Here is a 22315-nt window from a genome sequence, read left to right as displayed (position 1 = left end):
AATGTCAACCTCTGAGGTCAGAGGTCAACCTCTGTATCGGAAACTATTACGTAAGGTCGCTAAGCCCTTCCGAACGGTTTTCTCTCTCTCCCACACAGATACAAGCTGTTCCCCAACTGCGTCCCCTCCTTCGGGTTCCGCCACCTCCTGTCCCTGACGGACAAGGTGGACCGCTTCAACGAGGAGGTGCAGAAGCAGATGGTGTCCCGCAACCGCGACGCTCCGGAGGGCGGGTTCGACGCCATCCTGCAGGCTGCCGTTTGCAAGGTGGGGCTGTCAATCAATCAAGCCAGAGACATAGACTGTGTGCTCAACTGCTCATATCGACTCTGTTAATTAGAAGCACCAGTGGGGGGGGAGGGGGAGGGGGGGGTTAAACAGGGAGGAGGAGTTGGTTGCCGCAGCTGGTTAAACAAGAGGTCTAGTCAGAAGAAACAGGCTCGGTCAAGTCCCGGTGTTTGGCTGGGAGTTCAATTGCTGTTACAGGAAGAGAGTGATGATGAGAGCCACCTTGTAATTTGGCAAAAGCAGTGTCTGTCTGTCTCTCAAGTTTTGGTGCTGTGTGAACTGTGGTGCTCTAAAGACTATATACAGTATTTCTTTGTTTAAATCAGTCACTCACTACTTTAATTAGTGACTCGCATAGCTGAACATTCTTTAATACTCACATAATGCTGGTTAGTTTCTGTTAAGATAAAAAAACGTGGTTTGCTCCTACAGCTATGGACAGGAAGCAGTCATGGCAACATGACATAACTGTCTCCTAATGATAAACAGACATTCATGACAGCACGGTTTTAGTTTTAGACACACTGCATAAGAAGAAAACAATGTTGTTTTCGTTTTTTTCAAGAGGCCTTTTCTCTCAACGCTAGCTAGCACACGTCTCGACGCTAGGCTAGCACACATCTCTATTGTATACAGTGGTACAGTACATGATGTACTGGGGCGTCACAAACAGCGGCCTTCATGCCCACGCTTGTTGAAAGGTCACATTTGTTTAGCGTTGTGACATTAGTCAGCACTCTGACACTAATGCTCACTGCTCGCTCTGCCACGGGCCTTTTGTCTGCCTCTGTTTGTCCCAGTGATAATGGCCTTCTGGATAAAGCACTTGTGTTGTCTTTTTCCTTGTTTACGTCTGCCCGCCCAGCTCTTACGCCTCATCATCTCTGGGTCAGTGGTCGTCAAGCTGATGGAAAGTGATAGGGGGGTTCCACCTTTTTATGAAGTATTGATTTCTGATAGTAGCAGTAGACTGACCCTAAATGGTCACCACTCACCACCCTAGAAACTGCAGGCTTATGTGTTCACTGTGTGTATGAATTGTCTTTTATGGACAATGAACCGATTTTGAGGATTTAGAATGATGTGCTTGCCCCAAATTGGTCATATGATGATTGTTCAATCAATCACCTTTATTTGTCTGAATGAATAGAAGAGCATAGGCTGGAGGAAGGAGGCCTTCCACCTGCTGGTGTTCGCTACTGACGACGTCCCCCACCTGGCTCTGGACGGCAAGCTGGGGGGCCTGGTCCAGCCCCACGACGGACAGTGCCACCTGAACGAGAAGAACGAGTACAGCGGCTCCACCAAGATGGTAAGAGGAGGGGACGTTTGACCTGTTTACCTCAGGGGATGATTAGAAGCATGCGCACACTCAAAAACTGTGCAACTTTTTTATTGCGCATGAGCTTTCGGTCATAGACCTTCTACAGGCAGCGTGCGAAATAAAAAACGTTGATTTATTTTCTTTCCGTCCCATTTGATACTCTTCAGCTCCAGCACCTCAGCTAAGTCTGATGCTTTATAATACGGATGAGCGGTGGTGTTTACATACATTTAAATACAGTCTACCCGTTGTAATATGCAGCTAGGTTCTTTTTTTTATCCATATTCTGAGATGGTTAGGATGAGTAAGTGTTGCTAAGATACTGTTGACTTCATAGTTGTGCCACTGTGTACTCGAGCAGCTTGAGAAACGGACGTTGAACATAAAGATGTTTGCTTTGAGGCTAAGCTAACAGCTAACAGCGCTGACTAAAGATGATCTAGCGGAGGACACAGCGCTGTGTCTGATACTTTGATAGCGACCAGGCCTGATGTTGATAAGAAGGAAGGAAGCAAAGCCTTGACTCGGCTTGGCTTTGGTCCTAGATAACGACAGTAACACCAAATGACTTTATTTGGAACTCACATCATTCCCAATTGGCCCTGCTTAACTCCTGTCAGGCATACGCGTCATGCTAACCGTAGCTTTAACAACGTCAGTTAGAAGGCCACTTACGGTATGGAATAAGAAGGGGGGGGTAAAGCTTGAATGGGGACACATGGATGGAAGAAGCGGCAAAACCCACGTGAAGCCAATCTACCTTTCAAAATGACTGTTTGTGTTACAAGATTGAATCTGACGGAGACAGCTTTTGATCTACTGTAGTCTTTTAGGTTGTCGCTTGAAGGCGAATAGGTAATGCAATCAAAATGTATTAGCGTCATGCGGATTTCAATTATATTAACTTTATTTATTTAAACATTTGTGGTATTTTGTCTATTCTCAAAACAGTGTTCCATGTATGTCACTTGGTCTAGTCCAGAGGACTAGTCTAGATGTCTTTAATCTGTCACATTAAATGGAGTGGCAGTATTCCAACACAAATACAAAATAATTTCAAGACCATCCTTTGTTTGGCTAATCCCTAAAGAGGCTAAGATGGTTTCCTCTCATCTGATTGTGGGACGGAACACAAGCTTCCTGGATCAGCGTTCATCGCACTGTTTCAGTGTTCAGGGCAACCGTTCAACTGGAAAAGCTGTGAAAGCCAAATGTCGCTCATGGTCCATTTCAATTGAAATTCTGTTGATTGATTCCCCTACAATGGGAATAATTTTGCAGCTAAAAATCACAGCCAAAGTAAAAAAAGTCCCATTTAGTGAGGAAGTTGTTTCTTACTCACCAGTACAGTAATGAAGACCTCTAAGTCTGGGTAAACCACTTCAAGCAGAATCTCTCAGGCCTTTCCACCCATGAGGAGGAAAAATGTCAGGGGAAACCCTGATGTAAACACAACACTGGAATAAGAAGAGCGATGACTTCCCTTCACTAACTTCCTGACACGGAGCTGGGAGCTCATAGCCCCCAGAGCTAGCCAGGGCTAAGTGTGAAGAAATAGCTTTAACATGTGACGAAATTCCTTGAACATGTTTTATATCTCTCTGTAGGATTATCCCTCCCTGGCTCTCCTGGGAGAGAAGCTGGCTGAGAACAACATCTATCTCATCTTCGCTGTGACCAAGAGACTATATGTCATTTACAAGGTACGTCTGTCAGCTGTGTGTGGTTTATATGGTTGCCTTTGATGATATGTTAATTAACTGCTGCATTCGTTGTGTATTATAGAATAACAACATTTTCACTGTCTTTTCGTGTTTGAAGAATTTTACTGCTTTGATACCTGGAACCACGGTGGAGATTCTGGACCAAGACTCCAAGAACATCATCCAACTGATCGTTAATGCCTACAATGTAAGTAAAGAAGGGGCTCTATAGCCCTCTGTCTCTCTCTCTCTCTCTGTCTCTCTCTGTCTCTCTCTCTCTCTCTCTCTCTGTCTCTCTCTCTCTTTCTCTCTCTCTCTTTCTCTCTCTCTCTCTCCCTCTCCCTCTCTCCCTCTCTCTCCCTCCCTCTCTCTCTCTCTATCTCCCTCTCTGTCTCTCTCTCTGTCTCTGTCTCTCTCTCTTTCTCTCTCTCTCTCTTTCCCTCTCCCTCTCTCCCTCTCTCTCCCTCCCTCTCTCTCTATCTCTCTCTCTGTCTCTCTCTGTCTGTCTCTCTCTCTGTCTGTCTCTCTCGCTGTCTGTCTCTCTCGCTGTCTCTCTCTCTCTCTGTCTCTGCCTCTCCCTCTCCCTCTCTCTCTCTCTGTCTCTCTCTGCCTCTCCCTCCCTCCTCTCTCTCTCTCTCTCTCTCTCTCTCTCTCTCTCTCTCTCTCTCTCTGTGTGTGTGAGAGAGAGCACAAAACAGAAAGAAAGAATGAAAGAGAGTGAAAGAAAGGTCTTTGAAGTGATCTCTCCTGCTGTGAGTAAAGAAACAAGCCTGATCCTCTCTGCATCCGGCCCATCCCAGAGAGGGGGGTCGTGTCACCGCAGAGCTGGTGTCCATGGAATGTCCAAACTCCACCAGTGTGTTTGATGCCATTCCTCATGCCATTCCATGCCAATACAATGAGCCTGTCCTCCGATTTCTACCTCCACCGGCCTCCGCTGGGCCACATTGTATTGTGACGGTGGCACACAATGACTACTTGTCTTTTCAGTGTCAACATATAAATACCAGGCAGTATGTATATTTACAAGACCCCACAACACACCAAGCCCCCCTGGCCAATGTCCATTATTGGAGGGAATAGGCACACGATGGACATCAAATATTATCGGATGTTGGTTGTTTCCCAGTTGGTTGAAGTCTCAGGTGGTTGGATAGCCGCTTGGCTCTGAAGGAGAACAGATGAGGTGTTCCTTGCAGAGGAGAGCCTCGTCTAAATGCTCTCTAGTCTAAATGCTCTCTAGTCTAAATGCTCTCTAGTCTACATGCTCTCTAGTCTAAATGCTCTCTAGTCTAAATGCTCTCTAGTCTAAATGCTCTCTAGGCTAAATGCTCTCTAGTCTAAATGCTCTCTAGTCTAAATGCTCTCTAGTCTAAATGCTCTTTAGTCTAAATGCTCTTTAGTCTAAATGCTCTCTAGTCTAAATGCTCTCTAGTCTAAATGCTCTCTAGTCTAAATGCTCTCTAGTCTAAATGCTCTCTAGTCTAAATGCTCTCTAGGCTAAATGCTCTCTAGTCTAAATGCTCTCTAGTCTAAATGCTCTCTAGTCTAAATGCTCTCTAGTCTAAATGCTCTCTAGGCTAAATGCTCTAGTCTAAATGCTCTCTAGTCTAAATGCTCTCTAGTCTACATGGTCTCTCTGCTGTGGTCTCGGGGGTCTGGGGGTGCCCCCTGGCCCTCACTCTGGGGTCCTGTGTGTGTAACTCTGCATCGGCACTGAACGGTCCCAGAATAAGGAACAGGTTTATGTCCCAACTCCTGCCTGAGACCCCCTGCTAGTCCCCACCACACAGGAAATGGATTCCAGTATGTTAAAGTTTGAGGTCCACATTCTTGGTGTATTTTCAACACAAGATTTAATCCAAGAATTCAACTGGAGAGCCAGAACCACATTGTGCTGCTGAGTCTATTTTTCCAAGTTTCAAGTTTGTTCAATATTTGTCCTGGCTACATTGTTTAGATTTATATCGGGATTTAGCTTTGCTATATTGGACGACATCTAGACTGCAGTGCTACAGTATTAGATTTAGAACAAAATATTATTTGTCCTTCAGATAAGAAGGGTTATTTCCTTTTTCTGTATTTGGAAACATAAAACAGTATCTTGGAAGTTTGTAAGACGAGGATAGCCTATTTGATACGCCAGTAGTGGTCCTGCCAAATGTACAGTATAATCTATCTCATAGTTAACTCAAGTTAAGCTTTCAATTGGATGTTGGGGTTTATAATTGTCAGAAAACACCCTCATAATCCATTCTCCAAACATCCATCATTCTCCCAAGTGTTAAGCTGTGGTTCTGGAGACAAAAACGTTGAATGTACGTCAGTGAATACTCTGTCACAGTGGCTCGGGGGTTTGGCTGTCTGAATGTTAATGTGCTGCAGGCAGGCAGTTATATAATTCACTTTCTGGAGGATTCGCAAGGAAGCAACGATGCAAGGGAGGAAATAATGTCTTCCTCTGTATATTCTGAATGTTTTTGAAACCAAATAATGTTCTCAATTTAGTCACATTTTCCCTAAATCTTTTTCCAAATGAGCTGTGTGGTTTTAGTACGCCAAGCATTTTTCTCGCTGTGGTTAGGTGGAACAACAACGTTTTTTTTCACTGTGAAGGAAAAGGACACTAAGTTTAGGCTAAAAACGGCATTAAATCATATTCCTCTTTGCCAGATGAGGCACACACACACACACACACACACACACACACACACACACACACATACACACACACACACACACACACACATACACATACACATACACACATACACACACACATACACACACACACACACACACGCACACACACACACACACACACACACACACACACACACACATACACACACATACACACACATACACACACACACACAGAAAAAACAGCTATTTGTTTTGGTAAACTATTCAAACCAACAACTCTGATCAAAGACTCAAATCTCAAATGTTTGTTGTTCCATCTTTTATCATGGGAGGTCATGACCTTAAAGGAGTCATATTCTGCTATTTTTCAACTAGTTAATATAGGTCCCTGGGGTCCCCAAAACATGTCATTACATTTAGCTGAAACTACCACTCACATGTTAATCTAAAGGCATTCCAGCATGCCTCTATCCCCCTCTGTTCCACTCCTGTTCTCACCCGGCTGTTTTTGTGTCTGTCGCTTTAAATCCAAACTCGTATTGCCTATTTGTCAGAGCAGAACAAAGGAAGCAAATGACCAAACAGTGCTAGATTGATAGCGATGGGCAGTGCTAACATCCATAGACATGTTACACACACCTACAGTAAATACAACACTGACTGGGTTGTTTTATTTCAGTTTGTGTCTTAGTTAGTTAGCCCATCAGAGACCCAAATGTATGTGTGCAAGTTTTTTTCCTAATATGGGACCTTTTAAATCTTTAAATGCATAAAGCAATTCATCAGAGAAGAAAAATGTTATTCATGGGCCAAAGAAGAGTCATCAATCACTCTGTTTCTGTCACACATCATGGTGGGTATGGTTCTGGTTACGCCTGTCTGTAGTTCTGTAGTGTTAAAGTACGCCTGAGCGGACACACATGAAGCCCATGAAGCTCAGGCCCGGCTGGCCGCCTGGCACACACACACACACACACACACACACACACATCTGCCTGGCACACACACACACACACATCTGCCTGGCACACACACACACACACATCTGCCTGGCACACACACACACACACACACACACACACACACACACATCTGCCTGGCACACACACACACACACACACATCTGCCTGGCACACACACACACACACACACACACATCTGCCTGGCACACACACACCGCTGCCTCGAGTCCTCACACACGCTCCGCACCCATCCATGCCCAACCGCTGTGGTTTGGGGGGGGGGGGGGGGGGGTTAGAAAAAGGCAGAATTAACTGTGTAAATCTAACCAAGGCATTTTATTCTCTCTCTCACCCCCCCCCCCCCACCCCCATTCTCTCTGTGTTTCTCTCTTTTCCACCCTGAGTGCAAACAGATTGGCTAACAGGCAGTTACTGCTTTGGTTTCATTATAAAACGCTGGAGTGGCAGTTATTTATTTTTTTAGTTATTTTTTGAAAAATGGCTCCATTTTCCAGGGGGCGCTGGAAACATTTAACATTCTAGATGGGGGTGGTTACCGTGGTTACCACCAGGCCTGCAGCACTCTGTGCCAACTCTTATTGTAGATTGTTTGTGATTGTTTTGTTGTTGTTGAATTTGTTTAAAGATTTGAGTCTTCGATCAGAGTATGTATGTGAGTGAGTGAGTGTATGTGTGTGCACTTATACATGTATGTCATTTTATACAGCAAAATCACACGAGAGGGAGTGTGTTATACTGAATATCAGCACGGCTGTGATTCGGTCGTAGGTACGAGGTCGCAGGCCGTGTAGAAGACAATCACAGCCGTGCTGATATTCAGTATAACACACTCCCTCTCGTGTGATATTGCTTTTATACAACAGTTCTTCAGCGCGATTTATTAGTTAACAGTAATAAGCGACAACATATTATGATTTGTTTGTTTATTTAATCATAAAAATAAACAAAAAATAGTTCCGCAACTGAACTTCAAATGGACTGTTGCCTAGTAACCTGAACACAAACATGTAGTCTAATTAACGGTCATTTAGTAGAACATCTGTGCGGCGGAGTGATGCATATAGTTAAAAGTCCCAGTGCTGTTATACTGTATATCAGCACTCATGGAATGCCTCTTGTCCAATCAAATTACTTGGTCGGAACTAACTGTTGTATGATTAACTGTAGCCTGTATTCTCTGTTTGTGTCTCAGAACATCCGCTCCCAGGTGGAGCTGACGGTGGAGAACCACCCGGGGGACATCGGCCTGTCCTTCACCGCCACCTGCCAGGACGGACAGCCACTCCCGGGCCTCAGGAAGTGTTCCGACCTCAAGATAGGAGACACGGTGAGTCTCCCAGACCCTAACCACCCTGACCCTAACCCTTATTCAGTCAGGTTTCCAAGCTGATATTCACTGTAAAAGCTGTTAGGCGGAGAGTGAATTTGAGATTTTTCACAATGTTCTAGCTCTATTTACTCTGACACAGTAGCACATATTTTGATTCTGACACTTCTACAGTCACCCCCACAAGTGTTAGCTTTTCATTTGATACCAAGATCATTATGAAGGCCCTTGTGATTGTGGAGATATTCTATATTCACTGTGGGCATGTGATTTCGAGCAGAAAACCACCACACCACAGAGCTGTTCCAACTCAGCTCTACTCAGCTCTGGTTTTGCATACAGGCATAGTTGCTGTAGTTGTGCTCGATACAACAATGTGAAAGGAAAATATCTCAGCTTAGCCTTGTAAGGTTGGATGCAGCCCTGTAGCGTTTCTCATAGGTTTCCTCTGTCTGCTCAATATGCTGCAAGTGACCTCTGAGGTATGTTCATGGTCTGGATGATGCAACCCTGCCGTGGGTCCTTCTGGATGTAATTCCAGACTGCAGACAGATTCATTAGACTGAGCTGAAGGCCCTCCTGCTACACTGAGAAGCCTCAGAGGCTGGTGGTGGTAGACATCTGAGGATTTTTACTTCCAATGCCAAGAAGGGATATTGTGCACCTAGCGAACGACTAAAGGAAAGCAAGTTGTGACTTGACGACTCTGGCAAACACAGCGTGTGAGTGTGACTGTTCTATCGTCTTAAGTGTGTAGTTCCTATTGGATCAATATTACAATCAAACTGCTGTCGCTGGGAGGGAGAGTTCTCTTCTCAGTCAACCTTCCTGCTAGGAGAGAAGGACTTCCTGAGTTTAGAATGATAAGGTTCTATCTCCGTTTAGAATGATAAGGTTCTATCTCCGTTTAGAATGATAAGGTTCTATCTCCGTTTAGGGAAGTTCAGAGATATTGAGCGTCAAAGTTTTTACATTCCGTTATGTTTTGTGAGATGGAACCTTTGTATTTTATGAATTACTAACTGAAAAATTTCAACATTTTAAAAAATAACACCACACAGGCATTAATAAACACCTAATGGATCAGATTATGTAAAAAACTCAATTTTGACAAAAATGGAGATGGAACCTTATAATTCTAATGTCACGACATGTCTAGAACTAGCCCGGCTTAAAGGAGCAGAACGTTACAGAACAACATCATCCTCCCTAATAATAATAATATTATAATCCCGGAGATGGACAGCAATGTCAGAGATTAGCTGTTGTGTGTGTCTGCAAGCATCACAATTCACAGAGGCACCAGAGACAGAAAGGCCAAAATCTGAGATTCCACTCCCTTAGAAACACCCCTGGCAGTGACAATGTTTATATACAAACCCAGTTTTGGGGAGGCCACTACCCATTCATTTTAGAAAGCCCTTTTATCCATATAACATTTGGGGCGGCTGTGGCGCAGGAGGTAGAGCCGCCGTCTAATGATCGCAAGGTTGGCAGATCGGCGGTTCGAGCCCCGGCTAGCCACATGTCGAAGTGTCCTTGGGCAAGACACTGCTCCCAGTGAGCGGGCCGGCCGTCGCCTTGCATGGCAGCTTGCCACCATGTGTGTGTGAATGGGTGAATGAGAGGCTGTTGTAAAGCGCTTTGGATAAAGGCGATATATAAGTGCAGTCCATTTATCATTTACCATCCAGACCAAAGCCGCGTTTGTATATGGAATATTTATTTACAGGGATCTCATTCCCAGATCACTACAATAAAACTGTTAGAACTGTAGAGTTTGAGTGTGACATACTGGACCGTTTAAAGAATGTCACTCAGGCTGTGTGCCTAGAAAGAGAGAGGTGGTTAGAAAACTTCCAGTTCATCCCAGGACAGCAATGTTGTTGTGTGGCGTTATTCTCTTAAAACAGTGTGCTGTTTGTGTACATTCTTAGTGTTTCCATGTGTGTTCTTGTGTAAATGCTAGCTGCTTTGTGACTCCTCAGACTAAGTAAGATTCATGCACGCGTTGGAATATACCTCAGAGGGAAAAAAACTAACATTTTTCACTCATATATCTGAAAACTGCACGACCAAATGAAACCAGATGCCTCAAAAGAAAGAAAACACGTCTGGACAACCAGGAAAATACTAGTTGTTTGTTTGGGGAAAATAATAAGCATTTGGGAAACACGGAACGGACGGTAGTCGTCCATTCTCTGGAACGACACAATGTCCTGTCCCTGTTCCAGCTGGAACACACAGTCCGTAACCACCCAGTGGTTCTGGCGCGCGCTGGCCGCCCTCGAGGCAGCACCGTTCCTCCTGCTCCCAGAGTGACAATAATGTGTGACAATAACACATCACACTCACTCCCTTCAGGCCCTAGAAGAGTCTCAGGTTTTTGTAATTCTCCTGTTGTTCTTCGGGGCCATGATCCAAGATCTAATTTCTCTGTCTGGGAATTTCATTCTGTTCCTAATAGAAAGAGAGAGAGTGTCCAGCCAGACACTGGTCATTTACAGAGGGATGGAGGAAGCTTGGGGCACAGCGAGGGATAGACAAGACTATAGCAGCAGTGGGAGAGGCTATTACCACTGGGTCTAGAGGCTATCACTGGGTCTAGATGCTATCACTGGGTCTAGAGGCTATCACTGGGTCTAGAGGCTATCACTGGGTCTAGAGGCTATCACTGGGTCTAGAGGCTATCACTGGGTCTAGAGGCTATCACTGGGTCTAGAGGCTATCACTGGGTCTAGAGGCTATCACTGGGTCTACAGGCTATCACTGGGTCTAGAGGCTATCACTGGGTCTAGAGGCTATCACTACTGGGTCTAGAGGCTATTACTGGGCCCATTCACTTAAGCCGCTTTTCCACTACGGTGCTGACCTGGTGCTGACCCGGGTCAGCCCGCTTCGTTCCCCTTTTCCATTCGTCGTTCCAGGTCGGTTCGGTCCCAGGTCAGAACCGGGAGTTCGCCGTTCACTCATGAGTCAAATGCCGGTTTTAACAGGGAATTCGCTCCGCGCTGTGTCCACGGTGATAGGAGTGGAGGATCGACTCCATTCAAAAACTTTTGAATTCCCTGGCTTCTCCTCTTTCCGGACACGTTTGAATTGTTGGCGTTTCCCGATGATGATACTACAGTTCATAAAGCAGACAAGTGAAGGCAGTGGTTTTAAGGGTTAAAAAAACATGACTTTATTATGTGTACATAGCTTCCTCTCTCTCTTTCTCTTTCTCTCCCAAAAAATCACGGCTGTTGCTGTGTACACCCGGAAGCTTTTTGCCAGGCTGCGTGTGACGCGTAACTCCGCCTACTATCGTCTACTCCTCCTACTAGTCCGGGTCGGTTTGTGTATAATGGAAAACCAGAACAGATCAAAGTGACCCGACCTGACCTCGAACTGATCTAACCCTGCACTAACACGGGCTGCTGATGGAAAAGCACCATTAGCATCACATTCAAAATCCTCCTCCTCGCCTACAAATCCCTCCATGCCTGCACCCCCCCAGTACCTAACTGACCTCCTCTCCCAGCATACCCCTTCCCGGAACCTGCGGTCCGCAGACATGGGCCTGCTGTCCACCCCCCGCACCAACCTACGGACCTTTGGGGACAGAGCCTTCAGTGTGGCTGCACCTACCCTCTGGAACTCCCTCCCCATAGTGATCCGCAACGCCCCCCCCCCCCCCACCCTGGACTCCTTCAAATCAGCCCTTAAAACTCATCTGTTCACCAAGGCCTTTGGCCCCTAGTCAATGTTTCAGTTTTTGCTTTGTTTGTTTTCTGTTTTGCCTGTCCGCTTCATCCCCTTGTAAAGCGTCCTTGGGTTTTTGAAAGGCGCTATATAAATCAAAGTTATTATTATTATTATTAGGACTTAAAATTGGCTGCTGGACACCGCAACGACACATCAGCTGTGTCTTTTTTCTCCTTCAAAGAAGCTCTTCCGGACGGCTCCCTGAAGGCTACAGAGGACACGTCACATTGTTTTGTCAATGGATCCCGTCAGCGTACAGTGGGAGTTTGTGTAGGAGGAGGAGGAGGGAGAATAATTCTACTCGCAGAGAGACCGATTTTCTCTCTGAGTTGTTATGTTAAGTTGTTATGTTAAGTGTGTTCGACGTGTCGTAACCGTTGACGACGTGGAATGCATTCTCCCTTTTTTTTGTCTCAGGGGGAACAAAAGGAAAAGGTCAGGTGATTGCAGGATCATTGCGCGTCTTAATCACTTTGAGTTTTGCTCTGCTCCTCTGCTCCAATCTCTGGGCCCCCCCCCCGCAGTGGGACTCAATGGGGGTCTGTACCGGACCTATTGAGACGCCTAGCGAAGGCGCTACTTTGTACACGCCACCACGCAGCGCTCCTGACCCTGTGGAATTCATCTCCCAAAAGCCCCCAGTGTCTCTCTCTCTCTCTCTCTCTCTCTCTCGCTCTCTCTGTCTCTCTCTCGCTCTCTCTGTCTCTCTCCCTCTCTGTCTCTCTCTCTCTCTCTGTCTCTCTCTCTCTCTCTCTCTCTCTCTCTGTCTCTCTGTCTCTGTCTCTCTGTCTCTCTCTCTCTCTGTCGCTCTCTCTCTCTCTCTCTCTCTCTCTCTCTCTCTCTCTCGTTCCTTATTTGTCCGATTGAATGTAGGGATCAGGGTGGAGACGGAGGGAGTGAGGCTGGGGGGGAGAGACTGAGAGACTGAAGAATAACACCAGTGAATGGGGTGGAGGGAGGGGGAGGAAGAGGGGGGGCAGGGTGGAGGGTGGAGGGGACCCATCTCTCTCTCTCTCTCTCTAGCCAGGGTGATGGGCCTACTGCTCTGGCTTTTGTTTGCATTTGGGGGGGGATTTGCAGGCACAGTCACAGTACAGAGTGCCAATCTCTCCCCTCGTAGAGAGAGAGGGCAGGCCGGAGCCCAGGTGTCACTCAGAGGGGCTCGGCAGGGGGGTGGGGGGGGAGGGGGGGGGCACGGAGGCCACCGCTGCATCTCAATGACCTCACACACAAATCTGGGGAAGGGCTTTGTGACATCAGAGGCCGACGGAGAACAAAGAGGACGGTAACCCAAATGTTGGAGGACTGCATCCCCTTTCACTGCAACACTCTCTCACACGCTCAGGACTGTGTGCGTGTGCGTGTGTGCGTGTGTGTGGGTGGGTGTGTGTGTGCGTGTGTGTGGGTGGGTGTGTGTGTGCGTGTGTGTGCGTGTGTGTGTGCGTGTGTGTGTGTGCGTGTGTGTGTGTGTGCGTGTGTGCGTGTGTGCGTGTGTGGGTGGGTGTGTGTGTGTGTTTGTGTGTGTGCGTGTGGGTGTGTGTGTGTGTGCGTGTGTGTGTGTGCGTGTGTGTGTGTGCGTGTGTGCGTGTGTGGGTGGGTGTGTGTGTGTGTGTGTTTGTGTGTGTGTGTGTGTGCGTGTGTGTGTGCGTGCGCGTGCGTGTACTGAAAAAAAGAAGTCCCATACATACAGATGGGGGCTGGCTAAGCCTCCAACAACAGCCTCCCTGTTTCTGGTGGGTATGTTGTCCTCCAAGACTCCATAGTGAACGAGACAAACCTGTAGATGAACCAGAGGCATTTTATTCAGATGCTGTTATATGAGATTTACAAAGACATTTGTATCTTGACCTTTTTTAGTTTTTTACCAGATAAAAATCAATTGAGAACAAATTGCTCCTCTCCTCATTATCTGAATGTGGTTTGTTGTTTATAAGAATGCTCTAAAAAATGAATGATATCTCTATGGTAACGATGACTCAACGGTGAGAAAGCCCCTTCAGGGTCATGAGAATCTCATATGATTCGGAAAGCCTTGAAATCGGAGACTGCTGTTACTGTCTAATTTCTAATGTCAGAGCAGATTTCTCACTGATTGTGAGACAATGTCTCCTCTTAGAAAACAACAGTATCCTCTCAGGAACAGTTAGTGCTTTTGTGTTTTGTGTTTTTTTGTACATGTCATACCACCTCTTGTATCAGGCCTACTGTACACAGTGGAGCACTGGCGGACTCATGGGGGCGACCGCCCCTCCTGGTGCCCCCATGGTTGAAAAACGTCTCTCTTAAGTGCCCTTTTGAATGGCAAAATTAGAGGATGTGCCCTATTGGCTGCCCCTTCCAATGGTCTAAACTTGACCATGTGCACTGATGGGGTCCCATGTTGTGCAGTAGGTGCCCTTTGTTCCTTTTCGCCCCCCCTGCCCTTCAAACAGCCTGAGTCCGCCCCTGCAGTGGAGGTAGAAAATGGAGGACGGGCTCATTGTAATGCATGGAATAGAACAAGGCTTGATAGTATCTAATACACTTGTACCGAACACGCTTGTTTCACACCATTCCTCATTCCATTCCGTGCTTTACCGTGAGCCCGTCCTCCCCTGCTAAACTCACCATCAGACCACTACTACAGACTACATTCAGAGTCATTCTACTCTCCCTACCTTCCTCTCAGCTAAGTTAATCACTTACATTGCATTACACTGCTCACACAAATAGCCAACTGTCATGCCGGAACTTTCTCATCGAGTACATGTTGAATCCTCTGGTCTACTCTGCGCTCCCCACCCAGACCCTCTCTCCCTGTCACGCTCCTGATAGCCAGCTACTTTGCTTCCCTCCCTTTTACTCCAGCTCATCTCAACGTTGCTCTCCTAACCCCTAACAAGCCACATGGTCGAATCAACTGAGCTTCCCTCGTGACTCACATGTCCCGCAAATCCAATTCAGTCCCTCTCATTACCTCGTTAGGAGGAGCCACGCTGTGGCGGAGAGAGGGCAGAGTAGGTAGGAGGCCCCCCCCCCCCCCCCCCCCACCGCCCTGTACGCGGGCTCTTCCTGTAGCCTGACAGGCGTCTGTGTCTTCTGACCGATAGAAACGTTCCACAACTCTGTGCTGCTGTCATGCCCTTTCCTTCACCCTGGGAATGTGGTGCACGTGGAAGACTTAAGCTGTGTTGAATCGCTTTTTTCTTCCATTTGAAAAAATATTGTTTATTGTATAATAACACAAACTGTTCAACTCCCATTATAGCATGTAATGCTATTACTAAGTAATAACACGTTAATACAATGTTTTACTAGGGTAATTACAGTGTTACTACTCTGGTGTAGAGGCCCGTACGTCACTGAGAGGGTCTCCTGTGACCTTTTAACGACTCTACCTACACCTACAATAGTGAAAATACCACCGCTCATCCATGATCAGACTTAGCTGACTCATCCATGATCAGACTTAGCTGACTCATCCATGATCAGACTTAGCTGACTCATCCATGATCAGACTTAGCTGAGGTGCTGGAGGATGAAGTGTATCAAACAGGATGACTCCGCCTCAGCAGCGCATGTGCGTTTCATTTCAGCGCCCATGTTAACAGCTCGTGAGTTTAGAATGATAAGGTTCTATCTCCGTTTAGAATGACAAGGTTCTATCTCCGTTTAGAATGACAAGGTTCTATCTCCGTTTAGAATGATACGGTTCTATCTCCGTTTAGAATGATAAGGTTCTATCTCCGTTTAGAATGATAAGGTTCTATCTCCGTTTAAAATGATAAGGTTCTATCTCCGTTTAGAATGATAAGGTTCTATCTCCGTTTAAAATGATAAGGTTCTATCTCCGTTTAGAATGATAAGGTTCTATCTCCGTTTAGAATGATAAGGTTCTATCTCCGTTTAGGGCAGTTCAGAGATATTGAGCGTCAAAGTTTTTACATTCCATTATGTTCTGTGAGATGGAACCTTTGTGTTTTATGAATTACTAACTCAAAAATGTCAACATTTTAAAAATAACACCACACAGGCATTAATAAACACCTAATGGATCAGATTATGTAAAAAACTCAATTTTCAAGTTTTTATGCTGACCCTGTAGTCCACCAATGAGCTAGACCTTCCGGAACCTTCCAGTACCAAACCCACCGGTGGAGAAGTGGACAACCTCTGAAATGCTTCTAACAGCAGTGGAGGCTGGTAGAGGTGGAGATCGGAGGACGGGCTTGCATTGTAGTGCATGGAACGAAATGAGGAACGGTATCAAACTCATTCCATTACATGCATTACTAACAAGCCCATCCTCCAATTTCTACCTCCGCCAGCCTCCCCTGTTCCATGGATGCCTTGTGCCATCGTGTTTGTGTAACCCTCTTTAGATTAGCTTCTTTCCTATGTGGTAGAAAGGTCGATATTTAAAAATGTAACCATGTTTCCTTCGGATGCTATGAAATGCTTTTGTGGTGGTCAGCCCTATTGTGTTTTTGAGGCAGTGGTTGGGGACTTCTTTCAGTCTGGCCTTTTTTTGCTTCTGGTAATTTGGAATAAGGTCGTATAGTAAATGTTGATATGAAACTGACATGTACACAGTACATAATATTGCAGTATAGTAGATTTATGGCAGTATTAGTTTAAAGGGAGTGACACCACAAAGAATAACACAGCACTCTAGCTGAACCCCAAATTGCTCCCAGTGAGCGGGCCGCCCGGCGCCTTGCATGGCAGCTTGTTGCCACCATTGGTGTGTGAATGTGTGAATGGGCCATTGTAAAGCGCTTTGGAATAAGGCACTACTATATAAGTGCAGTCCATTACCTCTACTTATGGCAGACCATAATTGCTTTGTACTTGATTGGTTGAATCAGGTGTGCTGGTGGTTCCCGAGGAGAGGTTTGAAAACCACTGCTCTAGTGTAAGCCAGTCATTTTAGTGTGTCAAATAGGGTCCATAGTTCCAATCAAGTCCTGATGTAAGATAACGAGGTAACTTTCCGGTAATGGCCTTAAAGATAAACCGATACCAATATTAATCATGTTGTTGACTCAGTCCGATCTCCTCTTCTCTCCTCTCCTCTCCAGGTGTCCTTCAACGTGAGTGTGGAGGCCCGAGGCTGCCCGGCCCCCGGCACCCAGCAGAGCTTCACCATCAAGACCCGCGGCTTCAAGGACCGGCTGGAGGTGTCGGTGGACTACCGCTGCGACTGCGGCTGCACGGGCCTGACCCGGGCCAACAGCACCCGCTGCAGCTCCGTCGGCACCTACACCTGCGGCACGTGCCGCTGCGAGCCGGGCTACCTGGGCTCCAGCTGCGAGTGCCAGGAGGGCGAGGGCAGCCTGCACCTGAGCGCCTGCAGGGAGGCGGAGGGCAAGCAGGTGTGCAGCGGCCGCGGCGAGTGCAGCTGCAACCAGTGCCTCTGCTACGAGTCGGAGTTCGGCAAGATCTACGGGACGTTCTGCGAGTGCGACGACTTCTCCTGCGCCCGGCACAAGGGCATCCTCTGCTCCGGTGAGAGGACCACCGCCGCCTGTCTCTCTCTACCTCGATCTCTCTCTCTCTCTCTCTCCCTCTCCATCTCTCTCTCTCTCTCTCTCTCCCCCTCTCCCTCTCCATCTCTCTCTCGCTCTCGCTCTCACTGTCTCTCTGTCTCTCTACCTCTCTCTCTCACTGTCTCTCTCCCTCTACCTCTCTCTCTCTCTACTTCTCTCGCCCTCTCTGACCACCGCCACACGAGACACACGCAGCACAACAGTCTTTCCAGCAGAACCTTTACAGCAGGTTTTCTTAGAAATGCATGTGCAGGGGTGCAAACTTGTCACCTTTCTGCTAAATTTGCCGTTTTTACCCGACAAATAGAGCTCATCCATGTGAATCGTGTAGTTCACACGTCTGTAGTTCGCCTCATCCAAGTCACATGATCTGTGAGCTAACTAATCTTCCTGTCAGCAAAACTCAGCTGCTGTTTAAATAACTTTTAACTGTTTTCGAAGTAATTATAACAGGTGTTACGGTCAGGGTTAAGGTCAGGGGTGCCGCTACTTACTAACTAGTGATATCCATTTAGCACCATTAGTGTTAGCGCTATCCCCCCCCACTAAGGTTAGCTGCAATGATCGTTGATCATTTTCTTCATTTTCAGGCAAATTTTTAAATAAAAAGTCACCTTTTTGGGTCATCAACAGTTTGCCACCCTGCATGTGCATGTGAGAGCTGAGGGGATTGCATGCGCTGACATCAGCGCTGACATCATCATGCGCCTATTCAAAGATTCGCATGATGCAACAATTGAGTTTACCACAAGTCGAAATATGTATTGACTATAGAGGGTTACGACCCTGCTGTCAAGTTGAAGCAGAGAGATCAATCTAACCTCAGATGTGATCATATCATCTTTCATCTTTCCTGTCGTTAAAAGACTGCCAGGTGCCAGCGGTGAGCAACATGTTAGCGGTCGAACACCGAACACAACCCTGCGTGTTTGAAGGTGTATTGTTGGGGATATAACGCTCATCAAACCCATACCTACACAGGGTGTGTCTATGTGGTTAAAGCTCGCTCCCGAAACTCGTTTTTTTCTTTTTTTCTTTTTTATATCACGAAAGCTCAAATGTTCACCTGCGGGGGTATTGGCTAGCCTCCCAAATATAGGTTTAAAAAGCAGCTGCTTTTCGTCGACGTGCTTAACGTGCACTTTTACTGTCTACTGTCTGAGTGTTCTCTGTGACCTGGAAGATTCAGTGCTTTAGGACCCAGGGGAGTTGTGTGCAGGCGGCTGTGTGCAGGAATGGTGCCAGAGTGCCAGAGCCATTCTGGGAGTCTCGAGCAGAGACGCACCGTTGCCCTCTTTTTACCCTCTTTTCTTTATTCGTTTTTTTTGGCATTCGTTCCCCGCCGAGCATTAATGTTCTCGACTGATAAAAGATGCATGAGCTGATGTCAACTAACCCACTGTGTGGCTCTGTGGCTCTGTGGCTCTGCTCAAAGCCCTCATGCCCTAGATAGACTGTGACTGTGAGCCGAGCTGGGCAAGTAAGTAAGCTCGCAGGGTTTGCTTGGTTGGAACTGAGTGACATACTAAACAGGCGGTCCTATTGGATTTCCCAGAACGCGGGTCGGTCCAAGCCTCTGTGCTCTCTGGGTCGGGACCTGCTGGAGATTGGAGACGGGCCCACTTGGCTTATTCCCCAAAGCTCGGAAAGAACGAACGGCTGTTCCACAAAAACCACAGAGGACGCTTTGTAACAAGGCCTGGCTGCTTTTGTGTGTGTTCTCCCAAATACAATGTGTGGGTCTTCTATACCCACTAGCGAAGGGCTGCGTGTATCGTTTAGTCAGCAGGACAGGACCGGACAAACACAGCTGGTCATAAGAGGGCCCTTTTGGGGGTCGGATGATAACTGGCGGGGCCGGGCGATCATTAAATGTTAACAGTCCAGTACGCTCACTCACGTGTGGCCCCCACACTTCTCTTCTCTCACAGCCGCGGTTGGCTCTAGTGTGTAATGTGTTCCTATTGATACTGAATGATCGCCCCCCCTCTCCTCACCTCCCTTACTGCAAGTCACTTCATTGTCAGAGAGAATTAAACAGTGTTGTAAAACCGATCCTAGAGTATACCGGTTCTTTAAACACACAGATGTGAATGGAGGAGGACTGTTTCTGGGGCCCCTCTCTCCTGTTTAAATGCCTTGTAAACAGGAGCATTGTGGACAGTTTGGATTGGTTACACTCCACATCGAAAAGCAGGTCATTTACTCAGTGTTGGGGAACTTAAGAGAGCCAATTTTGGATTGGATTGCAGGATCCAGACTGATAAACTGGCCGCTAGGGGCTTTCATTCAAACCAGTATTGTCCTGGTTGTGTTTTTTTGTTTTGTTTCTTCTAAGTTCAGAGCGTTGTGCAGCCCTTGCTGTTTTCATTTATCGGTCTAGAAGTCATCTTGGGGATCTTACATAATAATAGCCTAATAATAATAATAATAACTTTGATTTCTATAGCGCCTTTCAAAAACCCAAGGACGCTTTACAATTCTAAAGGGGAATGGTCAGACAGACAAACAGAAAACAAACAAAGCAAAACAGAAACAGTGACTAGGGGCCAAACCCAACAGATGGGTTTCAAGGGCTGATTTGAAGGAGTCCAGGGTGGGGGCATTGCGGATCACTATGGGGAGGGAGTTCCAGAGGGTAGGTGCGGCTACGCTGAAGGCTCTGTCCCCAAAGGTCTGTAGGTTGGTGCGGGGGGGTGGACAGCAGGCCCATGTCTGTGGACCGCAGGTTACATAGTCGTTTTAAACTGCATCACCTTATCAGTCAGATCTGAACATAACAACCTGTAGCTTTGCACCTGACACACCACTGTGTGTCCCCGCAGGATTGATGAGTGGGCGTTTGCAGTTTTACGCAGGGCTGAGTTTGTTGATACTGGCAATGATGAATGACCTCCCTCAGGATCTGGAGATCGCTAGTGTAGCAAACCTGCCTTGTGAAAAGCTTCTAGGCTCTTCCTTCCACTAGGTCAGATTTAATTATCGTCCACTGAGCCAATAGGGATGCCGAGATTCCCGCAAGGCGATTGGCTCTCTCTGTGACTCAATAAACGACAGCTGTGTGTCGGAGGCTAGGAGCGGGCCCCGCTGTAAACAGAGCTCACAGGTTATAGTTGCCCTTTTTTAAAACCTGAGCCTTTTTTACTACTGTTTTTAATGCACAGATGCTTAACTGCTCAACTTCTTTCTTTCTTTTTTTAGGGCTATATATTACTTTGTTAGCTTTTATCTGTAGTAGTAACAATACCGTACTTCTATCATACATCTTCACTGTATATTCACTGTTATATTTCTAAATTTACTGCATATTGACCTTACTGCGTATTTACCCTGGTTTGTTGTGTCGGGGTGTGGCTCCGTCACGGCCGGCTGGCTGCCTCTGGGAGGGGAGGCGTCTTTGTCTTTGATGTGTTCAGCAGCCCTCGCTCTTGTTTACTCAGAGGCTGGAGTGTGATGACGCGCTCCACACGCTCCACACCCTGCTGCTGCTCACGTCTGCTCTGGGGCCGTGGCTGAGGGAAGGTAGCGGCCTAGCCAAGCGAGGGAAGGTAGCGGCCCAGCCAAACCTCCACACAGAGGGAAGGTAGCGGCCTAGCCAAACCTCCACACAGAGGGAAGGTAGCGGCCTAGCCAAACCTCCACACAGAGGGAAGGTAGCGGCCTAGCCAAACCTCCACACAAAGCCCAGCACCCAGCGCCTACGCAGTCCTTTCTCTGGGCCAGCGGTTCTGGTTCTGTCACCCAGCTAGCTTCCAGACGTCTCAACCCAGTTCCGCCCACACAGAACTTCACACAGGCTCAAATCAGTCTAGAGTCGGTCACATTTTATGAGAGTAGTGGAATGGCTGGCTATGGAATTGTTGTGTTCTCCTATTGTCCCAGACCGCTCACACCCTGCGGTGTGGTGTAGTCGCTGTACGAAAAGAGTGGCTGGTTTGGTTTGAGATGGCTGTGTGTCTGTGTTTGTCTCTCTCACTCAACTCTCTCAGATTAGCTTTTTTATTGCGATGATCTGCACTGATACGCTATCTCTCTCTTCCCCGGCTTAGGTAAACTCACTGGTCTTATCTTTCCACAGCTGGCTAGGCATGCAGGGCTATGAATGTGTGTGTGTGTGTGTGTGTGTGTGTGTGTGTGTGTGTGTGTGTGTGTGTGTGTGTGTCTGTGTCTGTGTCTGTGTAGTGTGTAGTGTGTGTGTGTCTGTGTAGTCACCGCGGTCATAACCTCAAAATGGGTGCCTCAGAGAGAGACGTTCCCTCTGGGCTCAGAACCTCTCGTGACTCTGCAGTTTTGTGCATCTCTGCATGCCTGAGTGCATCTAACCCTAACCCAGGGAGGGGAGAGGAGGTCAGGGGCGTTAGTCAGTCGCTAAAGTTACCAGCTCTGACGGGGGAGATGGGGGGAGGAGGGGGGAGGAGGTATCACTCCCCAGGGGTGTGGAGGGGTGAGGGGGCAGAGGGGGTGTGGAGGGGGGGGGGGGGGGGCTGGGGTCAGCTGACTCCCTGTCCCGGTGTTTCTCCTGCAGCCTCCCCCCCCCCTCCCAGGCCAGCCTCCCCCCCCTGAGTGTAGACCAGGGTTTCCGTTAGAAAAAATTGCCGCCGGACATCGTGTCCGGGAAGATTTCGATTTACCGGACAAACGTGATATATTCCGGTCATCATATTAAAATATAAAAAAAATAAATAAAAAAAAAAATATATATATATATAATATAGCTGTTTGTCGCGGTGATTACTGTTGTGTAGCGGCCTATATATGCCATTTAATGT

At 47.1% G+C, this 22315-nt stretch overlaps 1 protein-coding gene across 2 annotated transcripts in view; it reads left to right on the top strand.

Moving 5' to 3' along the window:
- itgb5 (integrin, beta 5) overlaps positions 1 to 22315 on the top strand; it is a 54812-nt gene that overhangs the window by 5613 nt on the left and 26884 nt on the right. For both annotated transcript variants that reach the window (XM_080536289.1, XM_080536288.1), the window contains 6 exons: positions 99 to 267; positions 1439 to 1600; positions 3220 to 3315; positions 3434 to 3523; positions 8137 to 8271; positions 17079 to 17505. In XM_080536289.1, coding sequence (XP_080392415.1) covers positions 99 to 267; positions 1439 to 1600; positions 3220 to 3315; positions 3434 to 3523; positions 8137 to 8271; positions 17079 to 17505 — 1079 coding nt within the window. The remainder of the gene's footprint in view (positions 1 to 98; positions 268 to 1438; positions 1601 to 3219; positions 3316 to 3433; positions 3524 to 8136; positions 8272 to 17078; positions 17506 to 22315) is intronic.

The sequence above is a fragment of the Nansenia antarctica genome, assembly GCF_963989245.1.
Source record: "Nansenia antarctica genome assembly, chromosome: 7".
Classification (NCBI taxonomy): Eukaryota; Metazoa; Chordata; class Actinopteri; order Argentiniformes; family Microstomatidae; genus Nansenia; species Nansenia antarctica.
The sequence above is the reverse complement of the archived record's forward strand: the minus strand, read 5'-3'. Positions and strand labels throughout refer to the sequence as shown.